A 27,990-nucleotide genomic window follows, 5' to 3' on the forward strand; every position below is an offset into this window, starting at 1 on the left:
TTAAATCAGCTTAAAATTGATAAAAGGATGGGGAGGAAGGGAGCAAGAGGCACACAGGGGTGAGGTGAGATCTTAGAATGAATGAATGAGCTGGAAGGGACCTTGGAGGTCTTCTAGTCCAACCCCCTTAAGCAGGAGACCCTATACCATTTCAGACAGGTGGCTGAATCTCCAATCTCTTCTTGAAAACCGCCAGTGATGGAGCCCCCACATCTTCTGGTGGCAAGCAGTTCCACTGGTTAATTGTCCTCATTGTTAGGAAGTTCCTCGTCAATTCTCCTCCATCCATTGTTTCTTCTCCTGCCTTCAGGTGCTTTGGAAAATAATTTGACCCCCTCTTCTTTGGGGCAGCCCCTCAAATACTGGAAAACCACTATCACGGCACCCCTAATTCTTCTTTGCTTTAGACTAGCCAAGCCCAAATCCTGCAGCTCTTCTTATTCATCTTATCTTAGTCCATCACTCTTAGTCCACCTCAAGGGGTTGCTGTGGTAAAATCAGGAGACCATAGAATCAAAGGGGCCTCATTTAGGGACCGTTTGAAGTTACAACAGCACTGGAAAAAAGTTACTTACCACTATTTTTCGCATTTATGACTGTTGCAGCATCCCCATGGTCATGTGATCAAAATTCGGGGGTTTGGCAACTGATTCATACTTACGACCATTGGGGCATCCCAAGGATCTTTGCAATCACCAGCTTTTGAGATCTTTTGACCAGCAAAGTCAATGGGGAAGCCAGATTCACTTAACAACCGTGGCAAGAATGGCAAAATTCATTTAACAACGGTCTCGCTTAGCCACGGAAATTTTTGGGGCTCGTTTGTGGTCATAAATCGAGGACTACCTGTGGCGAATTGAACTCTTCGCGCGTGGATCCGGTTGTCTGCGCCTGACAGCTGGCGAGGCCGCCTTTCAGCAGCTTCCAAGAAAGATGTCCTGTGTTGAGAAGCTACAGCTGTGTGAGTGTGTACGCAGATGCCTCCCTTGAATCTCTGCTGTGTAAACATTTCTGGTGGTCTGTTCCTTTCCGGGAACTGCAGGGCAAATGAAGAGGAACAGGGGAGACGACATAGACTTCGAGACGCCGGGCTCCATCCTGGTGAACACAAACCTGCGGGCGCTGATCAATTCCAGGACCTTCAATGCCCTCCCCCTGCACTTCCAGCAGCAGCTCCTCCTCCTCCTCCCTGAAGTGGGACAGGCAGGTAGGGTCGGTCTCTCTCTCTCTCTCTCTCTCTCTCTCTCTCTCTCTCACTCTCTCTCTCCTCTCTCTCTCTCTCTCTCTCTCTCTCTCTCTCTCCCCCCCTCCCTTCCTCTCCCTCCCTCTCTCTCTCGCTCTCTCTTTCACTCTCTCTGTCTCTTTCTCTCCTCTCATTCTCTCTTTCTATGACTCTGTTTCTCTGTCTGCCTCTCTGTTTGTCTTGCCTCCCTTTTGCTCTCTCTCTCTTTCTGTCTCTTTCTGTTTTTCTCTGTCTTTTTTTTTTTGTCTGTCTGTCTGTCTCTGTGTTTCTCTGTTTCCCTTTTGCTCTGTCTCTCTGTTTCTCTCTCTTTCTTTCATTCTCTCTTTGTCACTTTCTCTCTGTTTGTCTCTCTTTCTCTCTCCCCCTCCCTTTCGTTCCCCATCTTTGGAAGGGAAGTCGGGGTAAAGGTTTGTGTGCTGTGCTTCACACACTCTTCCTTCCTTCCAGCCTGGGACAGACGGACTGCTGCGTCTGAGTGGAAGCGCCCTAAATAACGAGTTTTTTGCTCATGCTGCCCAGAGCTGGCGGGAGAGGCTGGCAGACGGTAGGTTTACTGGTTCTGGGATGAGGATTGGGGGGGGGGGGGGCAAGCCCATCCTAGGAGCAGGCTTTGGCCTAGAACGGATGGGGAACTACGGCCTCTATATGACTTGTGGAATTCGCCTCCCTGCAAACAAGCGCAGCCTCATAAATCCCCTTTTTCAGCCCTGTCGTAATACAGACAGTCATTGAATGAGGTCGTCAGTAATCAAGGACTTTGGCAAAAACTTCGACATATGATTAGCCGAGGTCTTTAGCCCAGGAGGTATAACCTCAAACTGACAAGAGGGAAAATTCAAAAGTACAGGTAGTCCTCGACTTACGACCAAAATTGAGCCCAAAATTTCTGTTCTTAAGTGAGACATTTGTTAAGAGACATTTGGTGGCGCAGCAGACTAAAGCACTGTTATTAACACCAGCTGCCTGCAATTACTGCAAGTTCAAATCTCGCCAGGCTCAAGGTTGACTCAGCCTTCCATCCTTTCAAAGGTAGGTTAAATGAGGACCCAGATTGTGGGGGCAATAAGCTGACTTTGTATAAATATACAAAAGTATGAAGGCTATTGCTTAACGCATTGTAAGCCGCCCTGAGTCTCCGGAGAAGGGCGGCATATAAATCAAATCCAAAAAGAAAAAGTGAGCTTTGCCCATTTTATGATCTTTCTTGCCACCGTTGTTAAGTGAATCACTGCCGTTGTTAAGTAGCCCCATGGTTGTTAAAGTGAATCTGGCTTCCCTGTTGACTTGGCTTGTCAGGAGGTCACAAAGGGGGAATCATATGACCCCAGGACACTGCAACCTTCATAAATGCGAGTCAGTTGCCAAGCGTCTGAATTTTGATCACGCAACCCTGGGGATGCTGCAAAAGTTGTAAGTGTGTGAAAAACGGCCATAAGTCACTTTTTTTTCAGTGCCGTTGCAACTTCGAACGGTCACTAAATGAATTGTAAGTTGAGGACTACCTGTAATGTTTGAAAGTGACTTCCCAGAAAAAGAAGTGCAAGCTTGGAACCAACTTCCAGCGGAATAATTGAATCACTAACTGAGTTTAAACATGGTTGGGATATGTCTGTCATCTGGGAGACAAATAAACAAATAAAAAATAAACAGAAAACAGAAACAAAACAAAAAACCCCCAAAGGGCAGATAGGATGGACCACGGGGTCTTTTTCCGCTGTCAGTTTTCAATCAATCAATCAATCAGTCAATCAATAGAGCTGGAGGGACCTTGGAGGTCTTCTAGTCCAGCAGGAGACCCTATCCCATTTCAGACAAGTGACTGTCCAGTCTCTTCTTAAAAACCTCCAGTGATGAAGCACCCACAACTTCTGGAGGCAAGGAGTTCCACTGGTTAATTGTCCTCACTGTCATGAAATTTCTCCTTAGTTCTAGGTTGCTTCTCTCCTTGATTAGTTCCCACCCATTGTTCCTTGTCCTGCCTTCAAGTACTTCAGAGAACAGAACAGAAGAGAGTTGGAAGGGACCTTGGAGGTCTTCTAGTCCAACCTTCTACTCAACCAGGAAACCCTATCCCATTCTCGACAAATGGCTGTCCAATCTCTTCTTAAAAACCTCCAGTGATGGAGCATTCACAACTTCTGGTGGCAAGCAGTTCCACTGGTTAATTGTCCTCACCGTTAGGAAGTTTCTCCTGAATTCCAGGTTGCTTCTCTCCCTGATTAGTTTCTATTGTTTCTTGTCTTGCCCTCTGGTGCTTTGGAAGAATAAATGGACCCCCTCCTCTTTGTGGCAGCCCCTCAAATACTGAAATACTGCTATCATGTCCCCCTTAGTCCTTTTCTCTAGACCGGCCAAACCCAATTCCTGCCACCGTTCTTCATATGTCTTATCCTCCAGGCCTTTACTCATCGTAGTTGCTCTTCTCTGGGTTTCCGTGTGTTTCTTTTCTAGTGTTTCTATGAAGCCAAATAAACTCTGATTCTTTTTTTTTTTTTTTTCCCTCTTCCAGGGGAGTTTACTCACGAGATGCAGGTCCGCATCAGGCAAGAAATGGAGAAGGAAAAGAAAACAGAACTCTGGAAAGAGCGGTTTTTCGAGGATTACTACGGGCAGAAGTAAGTGTCCGGTTTGGAAATATTGGTGGGCAGCGTATAAATTGAATAAATAATCAACAGTCTTCGTGGCAACAGGTTCTGTTTTCCCATAACTGTTGCCAGGGCAAAGGCCCCACAGGTTTCTCCTTCCCTAGACCCACAAAGGGGTCCCTGACACCTTCCCTGCCTGTCATGAGGAGGGGAGGTGCTCGGTGAGAACTCCTAAAAAGGAAGGCCCACTGAGCCTCTGCGACATTTCTCCCAGGAAAACTTAACGGGGGGGGGGGGGGTCCCTGGCCAGGGTTCTTCTGTTTAGCGCAGGGGTCTCCAAACTTGGCCCCTTTAAGACTTGTGGACTTCAACTCCCAGCATCATTGTCTGGGGAATTCTGGGAGTTGAAGTTCCACAAGTCTTAAAAGCTACCATGCAAAGGGCAGTCATGTATTTTTTTGGCAGAAATAATTCCAGTGCAGCCATACACACTGCTGTTATTTTCAAAAACGGACTCAGTGCAACAACAATAAACAGGTTTTGTTTTTAATGATTTAATGCACAGTTTTTTTTTTATCAGAGCAACCTGGTCTACCCAATTATGGGACGGAACATTCCGCTCCGCTCCCAAGTAGCCCGGGTTCGAATCCCAGAAGGGTATGGCTAGCTGATGAGATCTAAATAGCTTGAAATAGATCTATACTAGTCTACCTGTCGGTAAAACATAAATTCGATTTAATGCACTGTTTCTCAAACCTGGCCACTTTAAGATGGGTGGACTTCAACTCCCAGAATTCCCCAGCCAGCATCGCTTCAATTCTGGGAGTTGAAGTCCGCAAGTCTTAAAGCTACCATGGTTGAACACCCTTGGCTAAAGCAGTCAAGTGGACAGCCTCCCTTAGTAGCAAGTGGCTCAAGGACCCCAACAGCATGTCTGTCGTAAATCCTTACGGAATACGGTGGGCAGGCCACTGGTGGGCAGGCCACTGGTGGGAAATGGTGGGGGTTGAAATCCTCAGGACTTAAATTTTCCAAGTGCGGAGAGACCCCTGGGCTAGTGGGATAAGCTGCCAACTGACTCCATTCTGACCCCCTTGCAGGCTGGGCTTGACCACAGAAGAGCAGAACTCGGCCCCCAGTGAAGCAGAGAAGAGGACCACGGCCGCCTCTCCAGAAGGCCCCACCAGGGCACCCTGCACTCCCACAACCCACCAGCCCGACGGGCACTTCAAGAGGCGCTCCCTCCGCTGCCGGAACCGTCGGAACCGGCATAAATTGCGTGAAGCGGAGCCTTCCTCCCCTGCCAAAGAGGCATCCTCCTCCTCCTCGTCTGCGGAGGCCACGCCTGCCGAGGAGAGAGAGGCCAATCCCGCCACGAACGAGTGCCAAGCCAGCCGGGCAACTCCCTCGGCCGAGATGTCCCCGGAGGTGACGAAGATCTTGAGCAAGGTGGATGAGGCTGTGGCGGCCGCGGCGGCGGCAGCAGCCCCGGACAGAATTCCCAGCCTGCCTCTCGGACCGCAGGATCAGCAGAAGAGGAAATGCTTTGAGCAACCCGCCTCTACCTCTTTCCCCGAAAAGAAGCCCCGGCTTGACGACCGTCAGTCCTTTCGTAACACAATTGAAAGTGTTCACCCAGAAAAGCCACAGCCCACCAAAGAGGAGCCTAAAGTCCCTCCCATCCGGGTAGGAGAGGGTCGGGGAGCTGCTCCCTGCCTCGGTGGGTGGGTGGGTGGTTGGAGGCGGTTCTCGGCTTCCCTGGCTTCTCCTGAGGCCTCGGGCTCAAGCAGTCACGGGCTGACTTGCTGCTGCTGCTTCCCAAACATGCTTTCGGCTCGGGCCCCGGTGTGGGTTTTCCTCTGGATTAGGAGGAAGGGGAGGAAGAGTGGGTGGGCTCTCTTGGGGGGGGGGGGAGGGTGTCTGGCTTCTCTTGTGTGAACGATCTCAGGTGGGGTCTAGAAGGGGGAGGAATGAAAGGATCTTTAACAGGAATGCCAGGTGGGAAATCCAGTTTGATCTAGTGGTGAAAGCAGCACGCAGGGAACCAGGAGACTGGTGAGTTCTAGTCCTGCGTTAGATACAGAAGGGTGACTTTGGGCCGATCACCAAGAGACGGGGAATTCTAGTCTTGCCTTAGAGCCAGCTGGGTGACTTTGAGCCAATCCCCAGGAGACGGGGAGTTCTAGTCCTGTCTCAGCCATAAAAGCTGGCTATGTGACTTTGAGCCAATCACCAGGGGACGGGAATTCTAGTCCCACCTTAGGCACAAAATCCAGCTGGTTGAATTTGGGCCAATCATTCTCCCTCAGCCCAAGCTGTCTATCTCAGCATTCTTGTAGGGAAAATAGCAGGAAGGCATCTTGGGTATATTCCCCACTTTATAAAAATAATAACGGCGGGATGCAAATTAAATAAACTGGGTTAATTCTCCATCTTTTCTCCTGGGAATAGAAAAGCCCCCATTGATACTGTTGCATCAACCATAAGGTAGCTGAGGGTAGTCTCGGTGTGACTTTGCCCTTTAGCGCTAAACCTAGGAAGGAAGACCCCCGTTTCCAGGCTTTTTCCCCCCAGGGGACTCTGGGAGTTGTAGTTCTGTGAAGGGAGGCCTTTCCCAATCTACAGTCCACAGCGTTCCTTGAGAAGGGACCCTCGAACAGTATGCTTCTGCCTAGTACTCAAGAGTACCAGGGAGGGTTCCTTCTAAAAATTAAATATTTATAAACAATTATATAATTCTAAAAAATAAGGGTGGGGGCTTTTAACTTGCAGGCCTGAAGGACGTCCTCTTAACGCCCTTGTTTTTCTTTGTTCCCTCCAGATTCAACTTTCCCGAATCAAACCCCCCTGGGTGGTTAAAGGTCAGCCAGCCTACCAGATATGTCCTCGGATTATCCCCAATCCAGAACCCGTCAGGCCGGACCGAAGGGGGAGCCCAGCCTCTGCTGACTCTGAGGCCTGTCCTTTGCAAGGCCGAGTCCAGCGAGCGGCTGTTGCTCCTGCCTCCACCATTGGAGGTGGGGGTGGGCCAGGAGGAGGCGGCGGAAGGAGCCCAGACGAAGGCGGTGGTGGTGGTCGCAGCAGCAACAACAGCAGCAACAGCCGGGTCCGGCCACCCAGGAGCCACCGCGCCAAGCACTGGCGATGCAAGAGAACTCGCGGGAAGCGCTGGTCAGATTTACAGCGAGCACAGCTATTGCCGCCTTCCCACCTAGGCGGGAAGACCGCCGGCTGGCAGGGGCCTGAAGCGAGCTTGCCTTCTGGAGCCAGAGAGCCCGCCGGGGAAGGAGAGCTCGAGCGGGGTAGACAGGCTGCGAGTCTTCCTTCCCAGGAAGCTGCTGCCCAGCTGGAGGAGTCGTCGGAAAGCAGCATCCCGGATTGCAGAGCAACGGAAGTGCCATCCGGTCGTCCTGACCAACTTCTGGATGATCCCAGGCCTCCACCTTCTCCAGAAGATGCTCCTGTGGAGGGCCGTAATCGGAAGGAGAGAAGGGAATCTCCCGTGGGAAGCCAACAGAACAATGGCTGGCTAGGAGACTCTGAAAACATCCCCATTGGAGGCACGAGCAGGAAGGAGGGCCGTGAAGGTGACCTGGCTTCTGAGAACAGCACAAGAGTTGGCTCAGAAGCTTTGGGCTCTCCTGCATGGGAGGCCGTTCCAGAGGACCCCAGTCCTGTTGGGATGGAGCTCCCGCCACCCGAGACTCAGAGGGCCACTCCAGGCCCCGGAAGAGGGGCCCTAAGTAGCCCAGAGGAAGCTTCCCAATCGACAACAGGCCTGCTCCCTCCTTGCTTCGATACGACTGCCCACGAGAGCCACTTGTCCCCAGCAATGGCATCCTCAGGCATGGAGGTAGAGACCGACCGAGAGCGGGCAGTGGCAAGGCCGAGCGCCAGCCCCGGCAGCGACGAGGAAGCCCAGAGTCCACTCAGTGAGACCACAGAGACAGCCTCCGATTTGGACGCTGAGCTCACCGATGAGAACTTGGAGATAAACAGGGATTGCTGCCAGGCAGAAGAGAGGGAAGAAGGGCCCGACCAGAGACATCCGGAGGAACGCAGAGAGGTCATCTTAGAAAACAGGGAAGATTTGCCTTCGGATGTCGGGGTTGTCAACTCGCACTGCAGGACAAAGTTGCCCACTCCTATCCTCACCACGGGCAAATCGGTTCTCCGTGTTGATGTCCCAATCCAGGAAAGGCCATGCTTGGGCGTCCCCCAGCCTCTGTCCACTGCAGCAGGCAAGCCCCTCGAGGGACATGTAATCACCCAGGGCCTGCCTCCCAAAAGCATTCTACCGGTCTCTTCCGAGGCGGCTGCAGCCTTTTCTCGGGACAAGCCGCCGGCAGAAATCCGCCCTTTTCCCAAGGCGGTTAAGAGCAGTGATTGCCTCGTGCAGGACGCCTCTTCCAGGGAGAGGACAGGCCTGAGTGACTCAGCCAGGAAGGCCACGCGGGCGCCCCAACCTTTGCGGGACTCTGCCGAAAGGGCCTGCCTGCCAGAGATTGTCTCCCTGCCTCCAGAGAAGAGTCCCACTTCAGGATCTCTGGATCAAGCCATCCGCCAGTCCCCGAAAACAGATCTCTCGAATCCGGGAAAGAATCAAATCTCTCCCTCCTGTCCTCGTCCAGATAAAACAGATCCTCCCAGGGCAAATTCTACTGCTGGCATCGGGAACCTGGAAGAGAAGCTGAAGACGGCCCTGGGGCCCAAGGCCCCCCTCCGCATGACCTCTCTGGAGCCGGAGCAGCCAAGCCGCGGCCCTGCAGAGAAGACCCCCGTGGCTCTGGGCAAGAAGGTCTTTGGCTCGGGTGTCTTGGGTGGGACAGCAGCTAAGGCCCAGAAGCCCCAAGGCTCGGATCCCTTCCCCATGTGGGGCATGCTGTCCCACAGCAAACTGGTCTCTCCCCTGCCCAAGGCTGTTGCCCCCGGAGCTCGCTTGCCTCCCGCAAGGGAAGACTGGTCCTCCAAGAGGAATGGCGGGTCAGTGGAGAACAAGAAGGTCCTGGCCTCGGCCCAGAGAAAGAGGGAGCAGCAGAAAGAGGGCCCGCCCCACTTGATGGAGCCTTGGCAGAGCTTCCCCCTGGTGAGAGACCTGGCTTTTTTCAAGCTGCCGAAGGAGCCGGGGAAGGGGGCCGCGCAGCCCCTGGAGCCTTCCTCCCTCCCTTCTCAGCTCAACATCAAGCAGGCGATTTACGGGAAGCTTTCCAAGCTGCAGCTGAATTCCTCCCATCTGAATTACGCCTCTTCGGCCGGCAGCCCCTTTTTCCCCAGAAACCTGGAAGGCAACGCCGGGCCCTTCGGCCCCAAAGCCCACTTGACGGCTTCTTCCCGGGGGGGCGGGCTGTCTTTTTCCGCCCAGGTGTTTGCCGAGACGGGGCAAAGGCATGGAAGAGCTCTCCCTCAAGTGCTCCTGCAGCCTTAAAGCCATGATCATGTGCCAAGGCTGCGGGGCTTTTTGCCACGACGACTGTATCGGGCCCTCCAAGCTTTGCGTGCTGTGCCTTGTGGTCAGATGACACTCGCAGCCCCGGAAAGGATAAAGCTGTACATTGAGCAGGTTCAGAGGAGGAGGAGGAGGAGGAGAAGGACGCCGATGACCAGGAACGACCGTATATGCAAAAGATTCCGGTCCTAACGAAGCCAATATGGATGCTGTACGTCTTGGGTTTTCCTGCTGGGGGGTGGCAAGTCAGTCATGGAGACAGGCTGGTTTCGGAGGGCCGATTTCTCCCCCGTTGAGGAACTGTTGGGAGATTTTGGCCTGTTGGACCGTTCTTGTGCCGTGAGCCCCATTCCGGTGGGCCGGGTATGGGGGGAAGAGCTGATCTCTCCCCCACCCTCCTGTTGGAAGGCCAAGTGGAAAGAAGCCCAGCTGAATCTGTCTTCCATTTTCTCTCCCTGCCACCTCCCACCCCAAGCGCTGGACTCGGGTCAACCCGGAGACACAGGGCGGTGGGCTTCGGAGCTGCGACGCAGACGGAGACGAGGAGGCCGACGCGCCTCTCCTTCCCTGCATCTTGGAAGACTTTTCACTTTCGAAGCAGTGTCATCTTTTCTTGGGGTTCTTTTTTTTTTGGTTCGTTTTTTGTTTTTTAAACCCATACGTATATAAATATAAATCTATAATATAATTTTTTTTTTTTTTGTTCTTGGGTGTAAAGAAAACAAAAAGTGGAAATGTTTGGCTCCTCTCTGTACTTTCTATGCATCATGTCTTCTTCTTCATCCGTTGTACACAGTACTTGGCCAGACTTTTGAAAAATGGGTGTTCTGTACATAAAAAATCTTTTTTTTTTTAAAAATCCTTTTCGGGGGGGGCTTGCTCTTTTTTCTTACAACCCCCCCCCCTCTTTTCCAGGCTACCCACAGTATTGCATTGTAGAGTAGTGTCAGTTACGAATCTCTCTCCACCGGACGGCAGTGGCTGTTGCTCTGTCCTGCCCGGCCGAGCAGAGGGGAAGCGGGGAGCCCAACGGCTGGCCTGGGCCGGCCCTTCCTGTTGAAACACCCCCATCCCACCCCCGAGAAGGGAGTCCATCTCCCAGAGGCGTGACCCATTCTCGGCCCCCCCATCATCTCCCGCCCTTGACCTACCTACCTACCTCTTCCTTTCTTGACTTCTTGGCTTTCACCATAGACTTCCTGCTCAACAGCGATAGAAGCAGTGTAAAAATCTGGGTCGTCCGTCCCCCCCAAAAGGGGTGGGGTGTGCAGGCATGTGAGTTCACGCCCGAAACCAGTCGGAGCAGGGAAGGCGAGTTAAGGATGTATGTGTGAGAGAGAGAGAGAGAGAGCGGTGCTCTTCAGAAGGTGAATCCACAGATGGTCTGAACCTGCTTACCAAAGAAGGGGCTTCCCCCAAAAGCCTGCCCCCTCTTCTGACCCCCTACTCCCCGCCCCCGCCCTCCCCCCCCTTTCCATCCTCCAAGAAGGTCGGGGCTGTGTACAGATGGAGCCTGGGCTGATGGGGGAGGGGCAGATCCTGGTCCACCCTGATGTTATATGTCCCTTGTGGTATGGAGAATAAAAATAAAAATAAAATAAAAAACATTTGGGAACAGCTCAAGCCTACGTTTTGCAAGGCTTTGTGTGTGTGTGTGTGGTGGATGGGGGAACAAACACCGCAACCAAACAGTAGACGTACACACCCTTATAGTCCCGTCCCCCACAACCCCCCCCCCTTCTTGGACAGGTGAAATAATGCCCCCATTTAATGTCCTCCGATTGTGGGTGTGCTTTTCTTTGCCCTACACTCGGCTTCAGTTTGCGTCAAGCTGACCAGCTTGTCGGAGTTCGCCGCTCTCTCTCCCTTTAGCCTCGGCGTGCAGAGAGTCCCCATTCTACGGTTAAGGATAAAGGCTCTTATTTGCCCCTTAATTGCGCTCCAGGCCTTGGGCGAGAAGATAACAGGGAGTGCTCCACTTAACGACAGCAACAGAGCCAAAAAGTTCCTTTGCTAAGCAAAACGATTGCTTTAAGCGCCCCATTTTGTGACCTTCCCGTGCCACTGTTGTTAAGTGGATTGCTGTGATTGTTAGAGTGAGTTAGCACGGTCGTTAAGCGAATCCGGCTTCCCCGTTGACTCTGCTTGCCAGGTCACACAGGGGGATCGATCACATGGCCCCGGGACACTGCAACTGTCATAAATGTGAGCCGGTTGCCCTGGGTCCAGATTTTGATCCCATGGCCATGAAGATACTATAGCAGTCGTAAGCATGAAAAACGGTCATATGTTCCCTTTTTCAGTGGCATAACTTCAAATGGTGTGTGGTGCGGTGGTCTAGAGGTGGAGCTCTCGCCTCACAATCGGGAGACTGAGTTCGATCCCAGGTAGAGCCAGATACTTCTCTTTCTGGGCACATTGAGAATATAATCTGCTGAGCAAAACTCCGCATCGGCGACAGGAAGGGCATCTGGCCAGTAAACACTCAGCTCCATTCAGTTGCCCAGACTCTACCCCACAAGGGATTATGGGGTCATTAAAAGATGATTATAAATTTCAAATGGTCACTAAGTGAACTGTTTTAAGTCAAGGACTACCTGTAGCCCAGAGCTGGCTTTTTTGACATGAAAACTATTCTCTAGCTTTGCAGGACTGAGGCCATGAGGTGCCCTGGGTGACAGCTGTCTCGTTGGGGATCGCCTGCGGTCATTTTTCGGCCCATAAGTAACCCTGAACGATGGTGTGGGGGGGGGGGGAAATGTGTGAATTATTCAGAATAAATATGGTTGCACCTCAGCATGAGCAGAATCACAAGTGAAAATCAATGCACCCGTTGCCGTTTTCAGCTTAAGGTGACTGGAAGGGACGAGACGCCGAAGTCGATAGGGGAGAATGGCTTGAGGTGGCTGTAGCCAGGATTAAACCACAGATTATGGGCTCCCCAATGCTTTCTGGCAGACTGGCTCGTTCATTACCCAGCTAGGTAACATGATGGTGGTTTGACTCAAGGTTTGCGGCGAGGAAGACTGGGACTATGGGGCTCCTTGGAGCTCTCCAAGCTTGCTTGTTCTGTTGCAGACATTTCATGACCCAACTAGGCAACATTATCAGGGCTAGAAGAGAGGGGGGTTTGCACAGAAGATGGGGAGAGAGGGAGGAGGAAGCTTCATATCCCAACTACCCTGTTTCCCCGAAAATAAGACTCAACCGGTAAATAAGCCCTAGTATGATTTTTCAGGATGCTCGTAAGCCCTACTCCCAAAATAAGCCCCAGATTGTCAGCCAGATGGGTGCATTTAGTACCTATTGCCCCCAAAATAAGCCCTAATGCGTCTTTTGGAGCAAAAATTAAGACCCGTTTTATTTTCAGGGAAACATGATAGGTAACATTGTTGAGGCTAGAAGACGGGTTTGTTTTTCTGGGTTTACATAGAGGTGGCTTGCCCTGTCAATGTTGGTGGGAATATTCTTTTTTTTTTGGGTGTGTTTCCACCAAGCAATTAGTATGTAACACTCGCTGGTATATAATATAACTTAAGGCAATACTTATATAAAGCATATATAAACAGCAAATCCCATTCCCTTTTAGCACTGGTGACGTTATCTAACTGGGTCACGAAAATGTCTACAAGATAACAACCAAGCTTCAGGAAGCACCAGGGACCTCCTCCCCCCAGCCCCCCAGTCCAACCCTGAGCTACCAATACAGGTAGTCCTCAACTTACGACCACAAACGAGCCCAACGTTTATGTTGCTAAGTGAGAAATTGGTCCGGGTTTGCCCCATTTTACGACCTGCCTTGCCACATTTGTTAAGTGAATCACTTGCCGTTGTTAAATTAGTACCAGTCGTTAAATGAATCTGGTTTTCCCCATTGACTTTTTTTTTTTGCTTGTCGGGAGGTCACAAAAGTTAACCTCAGGATATTGCGACTGTCGTAAATACGAGGTCAGTTGACAAGCATCCAGATGTAAAAACCACGTGACCACGGGGAAGGCTACAACGGTCGTTAGCTGTGAAAAACGGTCCTAAGTCACTTTTTTTCCAGGGCCGTTGTCGCTTCAAACGGTCACTAAGTGAACTTTCGTAAGTTGAGGACTACCTGTATTCCCTTCCTATCGATTCAGAGTTTTCCAATTTTGACCCGTGGCCCTGGTCAAAGAGAAAGAAGCCTCTTCTTGCCCGCATGTTGGGAAAAGGGGTGAGATGCGTTCCATTTTGTTATACAGTGTTTATTAAGTAGAGATTCAGTCTTATATGATATACAGACTCCAAAAAAAAAAAAAAAATCCACATACTTATGAAATCAGTGCATTTAGCAAGTAATACCATGAATGGAAAGGAACTGCTTTGATTTAAACAGCTCGTTGGTCTTTTTTTCTTTTTCTTTTTAAGTGAATAGGACGAGGAGATTGGCCTGTGCTACTCATTTCACGAACAGAACAGAATTAAAGTCGCGTCACGTAAAACCAAAAACACTGCGAGCTAAGAATTAAAATATTAAAGCCACGTTTACTGGGAAGAAGGGTGGGGGAAAAAAAAAAGATTTAAAAAATTAAAAGGGTCCACTGTCTAGAACACAAAAAAAGGGAAGGAACAAAAAAATAATAAGATTTCCATCGCACGTTTGAGGAAGGGAAAAAATAAAACACAACAACAACAACAATTCTCATCTGCTTAGAGAGAGCCACGTGAAAATTTGCATAGGTTGTCCGTTAGAGAGGAAGGGAGGAAGAACGAACAAAGGTTTCTGACAGATTGGCGCAGGGGAGGGTCGCCTTCGCCCGCTGCTTTTAAGTGCCTTGGGTTTCCTCCTCCCTCCATTTCTGGGGAAGGGGGAAATGGGTGGGCTTGGGTCAGCTTTGTAACTGCACCGGAGGGCTACTGCTTTGGCCACCCTCTTCCTGGCGGTTGCTGGGGGGGCTCGCCGGCCACTTACGAAGTCCCTGGGACCCTCCTGCAGTTTCGGCTAGGCTAGCGGGGGAATGCCTCGGCGAGCAACCTGGTGCTCACCAGCAGCCCGCAGACCATCCATGTGGATTTACGAGTGCCAGGTTCTCCGAGCCACTCGTGAAAAAGAATATTGTTACCTGGCCTTTTTGCTTTAACTAGGAGTGTCCAGCCTCAACAACTTTTAAGACTTGTGTACTTTCAACTCCCTGAATTCCCTGGCATTGATGCATTCCTTTTCACGGGTAAGACTCATTTTCGTCTGCTTACTCTCTTACGGTCCTTTCCTCTGCAAACGGAGAAGGAAAAAAAATACAAGGCATGGTTGACAGGGAAATTCTGGGAGCTGAAGTCCGCAAGGGTTCAAAGTTGCCAAGATTGGACCTCCCTGGGATTTAGCCATTCCGGGGACAAACGTGGCCGGCCGCTAAAAAGCCCTTCCTAGCAGCCCAGCCCCATGGGCATCGGGGAAAACAGGTGAGCGGATCTGTGGCCGCGCTAAGCAGATGAGGCAGGGGTGAGGTGGGTCATCCTCGCCAATAGACGAGGGTCTCGCCGAACACAGAGGGGCAGCTGGGAGTTTTCTGTACATGTAAACAGTACACTTTCACTGAGTCCAAAGTCAGAGGAAAAAAGTACAAAGAATTCACATTGGTCTTAGGTACAATACAGGTGAAGAGGAAAGAACGGAGCAGCTCCGCTCGGAAACAACCACCGAGAGAGAAAAGAGAGAGAGAAAAAAAACCTTTTTTTTTTCCTTTTCTAAAAGCACCACGAAAATGGTATAAAAAATCATTCAGACCATGGACAGATTGTTTAAATCGGTTATTTTTTTTTTTTTTTCCTTGGTGGAAATCGCTAAGACTACCTTTGTAAAAAGTCTTACAAAAAACAAAATACAAAGCAAACTTGTATTTTTTTTCTTTTTTCAACCCTCTGAGTTCAAAGCAGCATTTTTTTTTCTGGGAAAGGGACCGGTTAATAATCGAGGGGACGGCCAGCTAAAGACAAAAAAAAAATATCGGGCCTCTAAAAGATGGGGCAGGGTGTGGGCTCTTTTCTGCCGGGGATCCCGCCAATACCTTTCCCTGGGGTCCAAATGCTGCTGTTGGAGAGCGGGAAGGGGGGGCTCGCCTTGCGAAGCCCCCCCCACCATGCCAAGTGCCAAGAGGGCAGCAGCCGAGCCCCACCCACAAATACACCCCGGAAAAGAGGGCCTCCTGATGGGGTCAGAATCCAGGACGGACCCCTGCCCAGCTGTCCCGAGAATCTTAGAAAAAACATGGCTTGTAAGATCGACATTTTCGGATCCAGAGACGGATGGCTAAAAGTCAAACTCCAGGCGGGGCGAGTGCCACCTCTTGATGCTCTCGGGGAGCCCCTTTGGAGCGTGTAAAACAGGAGGGGAAGACAGGGGGGAACCACCGGCTGGTGCTAAGGGTTAATTAACCCTGAATCACGCCTGCGTCCGGTCTGGGTCATCGGCCGTCCTCCCCCCTCAAAAAAATTGCACGGCCATCCCCACTCCCCAAATCCTGATGTGCCCCCCCCCCGAGTTGCAGACGGGGAAGGGAACCTTCACGTGTTTCCGGACGGCGATTGTCTCTGCCGCTGTTACACACCCTAAGGGGTTTGCACAAGGGTGGTCAGACCTGGCACGAGTAACTATTTACACAAAGTCGGGTGGGACCTTCGGGATGGGGAGGGGGGCTGGAGGAGGGTCGCATCAAGGGGGAACGGATAGGATTGCTAGCAAAGACATGGATCCTTGTCCTCCCCCTGGTAGACACCCCCCTTTCAGTTTGGGGACAGCTGGGAGGAGGGCGAGAGAGGCTGGCCCCTACTCCTCTGTCTCCAAAGCCTCGGGGAGCAGGTGGTCCCGGGTTCAAATCCCAGCCTGGCTCTGGAGCACCAGAGGGAAAAAAGTAGATGGGCTTAGAATAGGAGTGTCCAAGCTTGGCCATGTTAAGCCCGGCGAACTTCAACTCCCAGAATTCCCCAGCCGGTAGGGCTGGCTGGGGAATTCTGGGAATCGAAGTCCGCCGGGCTTAACATGGCCAAACTTGGATGCCCCTGGCTTACGAGAAACCTACGTTGAAAAGATGTTCTCTGGCTTCCCGTTAAGCCAAGAATCCAAGGTTAGTGCCCTTGGCCCAACCTCGCAGTGGTAGCCCTTCCTTTGGGGACACGGTGGGGAGGGGAGGGAGCGGGGGTCTCTTCCCCGAATGAATTCTGGTTGGTTGCTGCCTTTTTTATTTTTTATTTTTTTTGCTCCTCCGTCCCTTCGTGTTATATATAGCAGCACGGTCAATATTGCACTGAGCAAAACAGCAAGTGCATTTGCATTTGCAAGGGGGGAGGTTGGAGGAGGAAGAGGAGGAGGAGGAGGAGAAAAAAAGGGGGGGCTCAAACCCGTTGCACTCACACACCTCCCAAAAAATCAGGCTCCGAGGCCTCTGCTTTTGCAAACCTTGCCAGCATGACTCAAATGGGGGCCCCGATTGCCCCTGTCCACACGCTTTCCGTTTTTGGGGTGCTTTGCCGGTCTCGCAAGAGAGCCGGGGCCAGGAGGGAGCACCCAGGAGTGAGGTAGAGTGTGGAGGAGGAGGAGGAAGGCTGCTGCGATGGAGCTTTGGCCCTAAAATGAGTCCTACAATTCCTCCCGACAAGACAGGCTTCGGGCCCCGGCGTGGACCCCACCCAACCAGGCAAAAGTGGGGATCGAGTGGCCCAAAGGAGGAGGGGCGGGGAAACAACAAAAAATCTGAAAGCAGAGACCGCTTTTCCCACTGGCTTCCGAGCCTGGCTGGTCCCTCCGGCGGGACGGCCGGTGACGATGGTACAGGAATCAAACCCCCTTTCCCTCACGGAGAGAGACACACACAAAAAAAAAATGGCAATTCTGTACAAACTCAAGAATGCTTTTTTTCTTTTTCTTTTTTAGAAAAAAAATAAATTATGGGTGGGGGGGAGGAGAAAAAACGAGGGGCTGGAGGGACGGGTGCATTTCTCAATAAATATGCAATTCCTAAGACGGAAGGAAGGGACGGGGGAATAGAAAGAGAGCGGGGGAAGAGGGCTCTACCGTTGCCGGGCTCCGCGAGAAAACCCTGACTCTGCCAGAAGCGCTCTGCCAGGCCGACCCACCCTCTGCTCCCCCAAACCCACCGTGGTCCCCATCTCTCCAGGCTGCGAGGCTGGCTCCGGTTGGCAGAGAGCACCGGCTTGGTCGGCTTTCAAAGGCAGAAGGGCTCCCGGGGGTGGGGTGGGGTGGGTCTCCAACCTGTGCCGGGATGGGTGGGTGGATGGGTGGGCGGGCGTTGATAGGCAGAGGATCGGCCAGTCCTGAGCAGATTTATCAAGAAAGCCTGGTGGACATCAGTCTCTTCCGGCACAGGAGCCCCAGGGAGGCCAGCAGTCAGTTCTGCTGTAAAATGAGGTTTTCCAGTTCGTCTGCCGAGCGGAGGAGAAAGGCTGCGGACTCCCGGTAGCCGGCAATCAGCTGCCGGACGGCACTGATCTCGGTTGGGCTGAGCTGGGCGGCTGGCACCCCCCGGTTCGTGCTGTTGGCTGGGGGGGTGGTGCTGGATGTGCCACTTTTCATGCTGAGGTCAGTGGGGCCTGCAAAGCAGAGGAGGAGGAGGAGGAGGAGGAGAGAGAGAGAGAGAGATAAAGAAAAGCATGGTATTGCTATATTTTCCTTTCTTCCTTCCCTCCCTTCTTCCCTCCCTCCCTTCTTCCTTCCCTCCCTCCCTTCTTCCTTCCCTCCCTCCCTCCTTTCCTTCCTTTTTCCTTCCTTATTCCCTCTCTCTTCCTTCTTTTTCCTTTTTTGAGTCCTTGGTGGCACAGTGGTTAGAATGCAGTATTGCAGACAAACTGCCCACAGCTTGGAGTTCAATCCCGACTAGCTCAAGGTTGACTCAGCCTTCCATCCATCTGAGGAGCCATATTGTTGGGGGCCGGAGGCTGACTCTGTAAACCACTTAGAGAGGACTGTAATGCACTGCGAAGCGGTATATAAGTCTAAGGGCTATTGCTATTGCGACCCACCGAAGAGGTGAGCAACCATGTTAGAAAGAGGAAGGACTAGAAACTTGGCAGAAGCAGGCAAGGATGCAAATAGGGAGAACCCTTTTTCTTAGTATAAATTCTAAGATTGGCACAACCAGATCAGTTGCATCCAACAATCCTGAAAGATTTGGCTGAAGAAGAGCAACTAAGATGATTAAAGGCCTGGAGACTAAAACATATGAAGAACGATTGTGGGGACTGAGTATGGCCAGTCTAGAGAAAAGAAGGACTAGGGGTGACAGGATAGCAGTAGTCCAGTATTTGAGGGGTTGCCACAAAGAGGAGGTGGGTCAACTTATTCTCCAAAGCACCAGGGGGCAGGACAAGAAACAATGAATGGGGGAGAAACCGGAAGCGTCGCAGCGAGATTGGCTGGAGAAATAGCGGGCTCCGATGAGTCCCGCGAAAATCCAGCCGGGCAAACTGCTCTTGGGGGGTCTTTGGACCAGATCCGTCCTGTGGGGATGGTGAAGAAGAAGAGGTGCCTTGGATGCTCAAGAGGAACAGGCAAGTTCCTCAAAATGTCGGAGGCTGCTCTTCAAACCGGCGACGGGGGCAGTGGCCATTGAAAAATGACCGCTCTGAAGCTGGGGAAACTGGACTAAGTTGTTTGTGCAGGAGCGGTGTCTGAAAGGAGTGTTGGTACCTGGTGAGTGATTGGCCAACTCACAGGTAAAAAAGAAAAATTTTAATAACTTTAAAAGGTGTCCCGGAGCGGAAATGAGAGGCTAATTGGCACTTGGGAAAGTTAATGAAGGGAGAAGAACAAACAGGAGGTTAAAATACTAAAGCCCAAGAAAGAAAATTTTACAACTGGATTTAAAATTGGATTTGGAGAAATTAAAAATAACAAAAGAAAAAGAAACCCGAGGGAAGGTTCTTTTTAGGTGGATTAAAATATTTTTGATAGTTTTGACATCTGAAGGAAAAGAACAAAGAGGAAGTTAAAATACTAATAGCCCAAGAAAGAAAACTGTTTCTCTGGATTTTAAAATTGAATTTGGAGAAACTAAAAACAACAAAAGAAAAAGAAATCCGAGGAAAAGAACTCTTTATGTGGATTTAAAATATTTTTGACAGCTTGGATACTTAGTTGCTCTGAGAATATTGTGGATTTGAGAGAGACTTCAGCTGGTGGAAAGTGAGTTCTGCAATATTGGTGGGAAGACAGAAGAAAAAACAACAGCTGTGACTGTGATTTAATCTGGAAACTGAGAGAACTTTTAAGGAGTATCTGTTTTTCTGAACTGCTTGGTTTCCACTGTCAACAATTGTGGAAAATAACAAAGCTATAATTTGGAGTGGATTGGATAAATATTTGAATTGGATACCATGTGGAATTAAAAAAAGACTATATGGTCTTTAGAATTTTAATTAAATATAAAGTAAAAGTGTTAATAATTTTTGAAATTGACAATATGGAGTCTTGGATGTGTGAAGAATTAATTGAGATGTTTAAAAATATGCGTGAATCACTAAAGGGTAATACAAAGTTAGAAATTTTGCTGGAACTTACAGAGCAGGAAAAAGAGAGTATAAGTGAGGAGCAAGAAAATAATAGTGAAAGAAAAGGAATTGAAAGCAAAAAGCAATTAGATGATTTCACTGGGATTAACAGTGGCAAAAAAAGAGTGGATAGGGGGGAATATTCCCCCAAAAAGAATCAAACAAAGGGAAAAGAAGGAAAGAGTAGAAAGGGATTAGGAGAAAACTTGGGAGAATTACTTGAGTAATATATTTAAAAGTGAGAAAAAGGATTCAGGAGAAAAGACATAATAAATATAAAAATTAAAAAAAAGAAAAAGAAGTTATAAGAATGGGATAAAAGGAGGAAAATACTAAGAAGTGGAATTTTGGAGAGATCAAGAGAAAATGGTTAAAGAGGGGAAGAATAGTGGAATGGAGGAAGGGAAATAAATTATTTATTTATTTATTTATTTGAAGGAATTGCATTATTATTAATTGTGGAAAGTCAATTAAGTTAAAGGATTTTAATGTAAGAAGTCAATATGATGATGCATATTGCTTATAGTAAAACAGAATAGCAGATGAAATATGAAATGGTCATTGGGTTTAATTATGAAGACAAGTTAAATTAAGAGACAAAATTGAAATGTTAAAAAGTGGGATGGGGATTTTCAATAAGATATGCTGTAAAAGAAACAATGAATGGAAACTAATCAAGGAGAAAAGCAACCTGGAATTAAGGAGCAACTTCGAAACAGTGAGAACAGTTAACCAGTGGAACTGCTTGCCACCAGAAGTCGTGGTTGCTTCATCGCTGGAGGTTTTCAAGAAGAGGCTAATCAGCCATTTGGGTCTAGGGCCGTGATGGCGAACCTATGGCACGCGTGCCGGAAGTGGCACGCAGAGCCATCTCTCCGGGCACGCTAGCCGTCGCCCGTTGCTCTTCTGGCCAGCTGGTCTTCGTGCATGCGGGAGCGCCGGAAACCGGAAGCTCATCTTCCCGGTGCACGGGTGCGCGCTGTGGAACTGCTCTTCCAGATTCCGGCAGTCCCGCGTGCGCGCGCTGGGGAGCTGCTCTTCTGGGTTTTGGCGCTCCCCGCATGCACACACACTCCTGTAAGGTTCACCAACACTGTCTAGGGTCTCCTGCTTGAGGAGGGGAAGACCTCCAAGGTTTCCTTCCAGCTCTGTTCTGACTGAGCTCCCCTCCTTACCGTTACTGTGATTTCCTGTCTGGAGTGAAGGAGTCGGCTGCAAAGTGCCCCCCAGCGTCCCATAGCTGCGGTAGCTGTAGTTCAGGCTCCCGTTGATGTAGACGGGGTCCTGGGAGAAGGACGAGGCTGGCAGTGAATAGGAGGAATGCGTGACGGAGGTGGACGAATCCCGGGACTGCTGCTTCTCTAGTGTGACTGGTTCGTCCTGCGAGGAGAGAAACGGAGGGCAGGTTGCGTCAGGGGCAAAGGGAGTCGTAAGGGTGCTGCGTGCGTCAGAGCTGCCATCTTTGGCTTGGCACCTTGCTGGCATCCTGCCATCAACTGGTGGAGGGGGCGGGGTTGGAGGAGAGGAAATAGGCAACAAGCATATTTATTTATTTTATTCATTTATTTTATTAGATTTCTATACCGCCCTACTCCCGAAGGACTCAGGGCGGTGCACAGCCAAACAATAAAAACACATACATACAAAATTTAAAAATAGAATAAAATCAAATTAAATAATTTTGGCCCCTTTAATTTAATTTAATTTAATATTTAAATTTATATACTGCCCTTCTCCTGAAGGACTCAGGGCGGTGAACAGCCATAGATAAAAAACACAGAATACAAAATTTAAAAACAATTTTAAAATATATTAAGCAATTTGGCCCGACAGTTAAAATCCCCCATTTAAAATTAAAATTAAAATTACACCATTGGAGAGTTTGGCCAACCCGGCTTGATGAAATAAAAAAAGTTTTGAGGGCCCGATGGAAAGTACGTAGATCCGGAATCGTCCGTATCTCCGGGGGGAGTAGGGAGGTGAAACAGGGAGGGGGGATGGCAGGAGGTGATGGATACCAGAGGTGTTCCAGTCTTCAAGGCCATGAAACTTGGGAAAGGAATGTGAATTGCACTAAACCTCTGAGTGTTCCCCAAAACACGCGTATGGCACACCATTGGTCTACAATGAACTTGTTAAGGAGGGGGAGGGCTGTGATGAAGGGGAAACGTTTGTCAACTTTTGCGTGGATCTTTAGTTCTAGCCTGCTTTTAGGGCGACCAGTAATCCTTAGTAAAACAACCTATCGCTTCAACCAAATGGAGTCGAGGGTCTTTCTTTCCTAGGGAGCTAGCTAGGACAGGTCTGACAGTATATGGAAGATAGCGATCACACCACCCCAGGAGGCTGAAAACATCAATACAGGTAGTCCTCAACTTAAAGAGTTGAGCCCAAAGTTTCTGTTGCTAAGCGAGACAGTTACGTAAGCTTTGCTCCACTTTATGTCCTTCCTTGCCACAGTTGTTAAGGGAATCGCTGCAGTTGTTCAGTTTTTTTTTTTTTTTAATTTGATTTATATGCCGCCCTTCTCCGGAGACTCAGGGCGGCTTACAATGCGCTAAGCAATAGCCTTCATCCTTTTGTATATTTTATACAAAGTCATCTTATTGCCCCCACAAACTGGGTCCTCATTTTACCTACCTTAGAAAGGATGGAAGGCTGAGTCAACCTTGAGCCTTGGCGAGATTCGAACTTACAGTAATTGCAGGCAGCTGGTGTTAATCACAAAGCTATCAGTCTGCTGAGCCACCAGGCCCTCCCTCTTTCCCTCCCTCCCTCCCTTTCTTTCCTTCTTTCTTTTTTCCTCCCTCCCTCCCTTTTCTTTTTCTTTCTTTCTTTCTTTCCTTCCTTTCTCTTTTCCTTTCTTTTTCTTTCTTTCTTTCCCTCCCTCCCTTTCTTTCCCTCCTTCCCTCCCTTCTTTATCTTTCCTTCTTTCTTTTTCCTCCCTCCCTTCTTTCTTTCTTTCTTTCTTTCTTTCTTTCTCTCTTTCTTTCCCTCCCTTTCTTTCCTTCTTTCTTTTTCCTCCCTCCCTCCCTTCTTTTTCTTTCTTTCTTTCTTTCCTTCTTTCTTTCTTTTTCTTTTCCTTTCTTTTCCTTTCTTTCCCTCCCTCCCTCCTTTCTTTCCCTCCTTCCCTCCCTTCTTTCTCTTTCCTTCTTTCTTTTTCCTCCCTCCCTCCCTTCTTTTTCTTTCTTTCTTTTTTTTTTTTAATTTGATTTATATGCCGCACTTCTCCAGAGACTCAGGGCGGCTTACAATGCGTTAAGCAATAGCCTTCATCCTTTTTGTATATTTATACAAAGTCAGCTTATTGCCCCCACAAACTGGGTCCTCATTTCACCTACCTTAGAAAGGATGGAAGGCTGAGTCAACCTTGAGCCTGGTGAGATTCGAACCAGCAGAAATTGCAGGCAGCTGTGTTAATAACAGGGTGCACTAAACCCCTGTACTATCAAGGCTCTTAGTCCAGGGATCAGCAACCTGCGGCTCTGGAGCCGCATGTGGCTCTTTCACCCCTCTGCTGCAGCTCCCTGGCACTCAAAATATGTGTCACAACCGCCAATGTGCGACACCCGCCGGCACACAATTTATTGAGCTTTTCAACCCCCGGTAGGCCAACCGTGGATAAATCCAAGAAAAGAAAAGTTTCAGAAAAAAACAGAACGTTTAATTCAACTACATAGGCTAGTTTTGTGGCCGCTCAAGAAATAGTCAGGCACGGGAAGAGTTTTGTGGCTCCCGGTGTTTTCTTTTCTGTGGGAAACGGGTCCAAATGTCTCTTTGAGTGTTTAAGGTTGCAGACCCCTTAGTTAGTCACACGGTTGTTAAGTGAATCTAACTTCCCCATTGACTTTGTCAGAAGGTCACAAAAGGGAATCTGACCATGGGGATGTGGCAACGGTCGTAAAGTGTGAAAACAGTCATAAGTCACTTTTTCCAGTGCCGTTGTAAACTACGATGGTCACTAAACGAAGTGTGGTAAGTCAAGGGCTACCAGTACATGCCAGTTGCCAAGTGCCTGAATTTTCATTGTGTGACCCCGGGAATGTTTTGCGATTGTAAGTCACTATTTTCAGTGCCATGGAGAATGGTCGCTAAAACAGCGGTTGTAAGTTGAAGACTATTATTATAGTAGAGGTCAGTTGTAGGAACGAAGTGGCATGAATATAAACTCCGATCATGTAAGTGTTTGAAACAAACCAGTGTACAGAATCAAGGGTGGGACCCAGTGCCTTAATGCAAGCCGTAAAGGGATAATCTATCCGGATACTCAAGGCCAGCAAATAGCCCGATGCCGGAACCAGTGTAGAGAATCCAGGATGGGACCCAGTGCCTTGTTGCAAGCGGTAAAAAGGTAAAATATCCAGATACTGAAACGCCAGCAAATAACCCGATTCTGAAACCAGTGTACATAAACAAGGATGGGATCCAATGCCTTGTTGCAGGCAGTAAAGGGGTAACCTATCTGGATACTCAATGCCAACAAATAACCCAATTCCGGAAGCAGTGTAGAGAATCCAGGATGGGACCCAGTGCCTTGTTGCAAGCGGTAAAGGGGTAAAATATCCAGATACTGAAACGCCAGCAAATAACCCGATTCTGAAACCAGTGTACATAATCAAGGATGGGATCCAGTGCCTTGTTGCAGGCAGTAAAGGGGTAACCTATCTGGATACTCAATGCCAACAAATAACCCAATTCCGGAACCAGTGTAGAGAATCCAGCATGGGACCCAGTGCCTTAATGCAAGCCGTAAAGGGATAATCTATCCGGATACTCAAGGCCAGCAAATAACCCGATTCCAGAACCAGTGTAGAGAATCCAGGATGAGATTCAGTGCCTTGTTGCAAGCGGTAAAAAGGTAAAATATCCAGATACTGAAACGCCAGCAAATAACCCGATTCTAAAACCAGTGTACATAATCAAGGATGGGATCCAGTGCCTTGTTGCAGGCAGTAAAGGGGTAACCTATCTGGATACTCAGTGCCAACAAATAACCCAATTCCGGAACCAGTGTAGAGAATCCAGGATGGGACCCAGTGCCTTGTTGCAAGCGGTAAAGGAGTAAAATATCCAGATAACTGAAACGCCAGCAAATAACCCGATTCCGAAACCAGTGTACATAATCAAGGATGGGACCCAGTGCCTTGTTGCAAGCGGTAAAGGAGTAACCTATCTGGATATTCAACGCCAGCAAATAGCCCGATGCCGGGTCCCGTACCTGTGACGTCTGATAGATCTCGAGCCGCATCCGCTTGGCTGCTTTCCGCGTCTCACTTTCACAAGCAGCTGCCAGGATGTTCTCGGCCATGGCTGAGGTCAGGTGAGGAGGGGTCGGCCTGGTCTGAAAGAAAAAGAACATTTTCAGGAAAGCTGGAACAACGGAATGCTGGGAAAATAATAATAATAATACTAGCCCTCAAGATCAAAAAAGCAGGAAAGGGGAAGAAAAACTAAAGACCGAAAGCAGCGTTTGTCAACTTTGGAAATTTTAAGATACATGGAGCAAGTCCTCTTCCTCCTCCTCTTTTCAACCTCCTCCTCCTTTCTAGCACTGATGATGTTACCTAGTTGGGTCATGAAATGTCTGGAGGAAAACAACCAAGCTCAGAGAGCACCAAGGATCCCAAATTCCTCCTACTTCCCCTTCATCTCCTTCCCTCCTCTTCCTCCTCTGCATCCCCCTTCCCCTCCCCTTCCTCCCCTCTGCAAACCCCACTTCGGGATCAATCAGTCAATCAAATAAAGCAAATGAATAAGTAAACTTAGCTTTATGGCGGGGGGGCCCTTCCGTACGAGGGGACCCATAAGTGAGATTGGAAAGGCCCTTTAATGGTGGGGTGCAGTCTCCATTCCCCAAATTCCCAGCTCCAGGGCCCACAGAGGAAAGATAGGATAGGCACCCTAATGGATCTCAAGCCCCTTCCCCAAATCCAACAGAACCAAGTTAATGTCACCACTAAATCTCAGCCACAGCTCTAGAGCAGTCGTGGGCAACTCTGGCCACTTTACCATCTGTGGACTTCAACTCCCAGAATTCCTGAGCCAGCCATGTTGTCTATGGCCCTTTTATAACTTGTGGACTTCAATTCCCAGAATTCCTGAGCCAGTCCACAAGTCATAAAGGGGTCACAGTTGGCATGGCTGCCCCAGGAATTCTGGGAGTTGAAGTCCACATGTCACGAAAGGGCGAAAGCCAGTATGGCTGCCTCGGGAATTCTGGGAGTTGAAGTCCACATGTCATGAAAGGGCGAAAGCCAGCATGGCTGCCCCAGGAATTCTGGGAGTTGAAGTCCACATGTCATGAAAGGGCGAAAGCCAGCATGGCTGCCTCAGGAATTCTGGGAGTTGAAGTCCACAAGCCATGAAAGGCCCACAGCCAGTATGGCTGTCTCAGGAATTCTGGGAGTTGAAGTCCACATGTCACGAAAGGGCGAAAGTAGCATGGCTACCCCAGGAATTCTGGGAGTTGAAGTCCAGAAGTCATGAAAGGGCCATAGCAGGCATATCTGGCTCAGGAATTCTGGGACTTGAAGTCCACAGGTGGTAAAGTGGCCAGAGTTGCCCACCGCTGCTCCAGATGTTTCATTGCCTCAACAGCAGGGCCACTGGAAGGACTGAGCTTCCTCTGGAAAAGACCACCCAGAGGGGGCCCAAAGGCCCATCTGACGTTTTGAAGGAGGAAAAGAGGGGAAAGAGGCAGTGAGAAACAGGGCGGGGAGGGAGGGGGCCACCGAGAAGACCCTCCCTCACCATTTCCATGCCGTTCTTCTTCATGCGACGGCAAGATTTGAGGTAAGTGCGGATGCGTTTGCGAGCGCGTTCCTGGAACTCCGGGAATTGCCGGCTGCAGGATTCGATGATGGCCTGGATCTTCTCTTTGGGCTGCTTGGAGATGGGCACCATCCGGTCCAGGTTCTCGTCCACGAAGAGACGCACAAACATCTGCAGAGATAACGGGAGACCGATCAGCCCTTTCCTCTCGCTAGGCCTGCGTAAGACACCTCGGTGTGTGTGTGTGTGTCCTCATCTTAGGACCACAAATGAGCTCAACAGTTCTGTTGTTTGGCCAGACAGGGCTTAAGTGAGTTGCGCCCCATTTCACAGCTTTTTTTTTTTTGCCACGGTCGTTAAATGAATCATGGGGTCGCTAAGCGAATCTGACTTCCCCTATTGACTTTGCTTGCAGGAAGCTGGCCAGGAAGGTCACAAAATAGCAAATTTATATGCTGCTTTATAGAGTCAGCATTTCCCCGCCCCCCCCCCCCAACAATTTGGGTCCTCATTTTACTGATCTCATGAAGGACGTAAGGCTGAGTCAATCTTGAGCTGGTCAGGATCGAACTCCTGGCTGTAGGCAGAGTTTGCCTGCAATACTGGCTTCTAACCACTGCACCACCAGATATATAATGGGTGATGATAGATAGATAGATAGATAGATAGATAGATAGATAGATAGATAGATAGATAGATAGATAGATAGATAGATGGATGGATGGATGGATAGAGATATAGATAGGTGGATGGATGGATAGATAGATGGATAGAGATAAATAGATAGATAGATAAGAGATGGATAGATAGATAGGTGGATGGATAGATGGATAGAGATAGATAGGTGGATGGATGGATAGATAGATGGATAGAGATAAATAGATAGATAGATAGATAGATAGATAGATAGATGATAGATGGATAGAGATAGATGATAGATAGATAGATAGATAGATAGATAGATAGATAGATGATAGATAGATAGATAGATAGATAGATAGATAGATAGATAGATAGATAGATATAATGGTTTACAGAATCAGCCTCTTGCCCCCAACAATCTGGGTCCTCATTTTACAGACCTTGGAAGGATTGAAGACTGAGTCAACGTGAGCTGGTCAGGATCGAACTCCATTCTGTGGGCAGAGTTTGCCTGCAATACTGCATTCTAACCGCTGCGCTAGGGGATCACATGACCCTGGGACATTGCAACCATCATAAATACATGCCAATTGTCAGGCATCTGAATTTTGAATTTTGATTTTGTGATCACAGGGAGGCTGCCACCGTCATAAGTGTGAGAGGTCTTAGAGGTCTTCTAGTCCAACCCTATACCATTTCAGACAAACAGTTGTCCAAGTTCTTGTTAAAAAAACCCAGTGATGGGAGCACCTACACTGGCCATTCCGCATGTCCTC

General features: G+C 49.3%; 2 protein-coding genes across 2 annotated transcripts in view; one reads left to right on the top strand and one right to left on the bottom strand.

Moving 5' to 3' along the window:
• ASXL1 (ASXL transcriptional regulator 1) overlaps positions 1–10,874 on the top strand; it is a 42,011-nt gene extending 31,137 nt beyond the window's left edge. The window contains 6 exon segments of the mRNA XM_070941853.1: positions 1,043–1,212; positions 1,691–1,787; positions 3,753–3,858; positions 4,929–5,514; positions 6,650–9,205; positions 9,207–10,874. Coding sequence (XP_070797954.1) covers positions 1,043–1,212; positions 1,691–1,787; positions 3,753–3,858; positions 4,929–5,514; positions 6,650–9,205; positions 9,207–9,347 — 3,656 coding nt within the window. The 3' untranslated portion in view covers positions 9,348–10,874.
• A 2,892-nt stretch (positions 10,875–13,766) lies between these two features.
• Positions 13,767–27,990, bottom strand: part of NOL4L (nucleolar protein 4 like) — a 127,774-nt gene continuing 113,550 nt past the window's right edge. Inside the window, 4 exon segments of the mRNA XM_070941854.1 lie at positions 13,767–17,845; positions 20,977–21,181; positions 25,020–25,142; positions 26,552–26,743. Coding sequence (XP_070797955.1) covers positions 17,643–17,845; positions 20,977–21,181; positions 25,020–25,142; positions 26,552–26,743 — 723 coding nt within the window. The 3' untranslated portion in view covers positions 13,767–17,642.

The sequence above is a fragment of the Pituophis catenifer genome, unplaced genomic scaffold (assembly GCF_029215685.1).
Source record: "Pituophis catenifer annectens isolate HBS135680 unplaced genomic scaffold, rPitCat1.0.hap2 SCAF_3, whole genome shotgun sequence".
NCBI classification, from domain to species: domain Eukaryota; kingdom Metazoa; phylum Chordata; class Lepidosauria; order Squamata; family Colubridae; genus Pituophis; species Pituophis catenifer.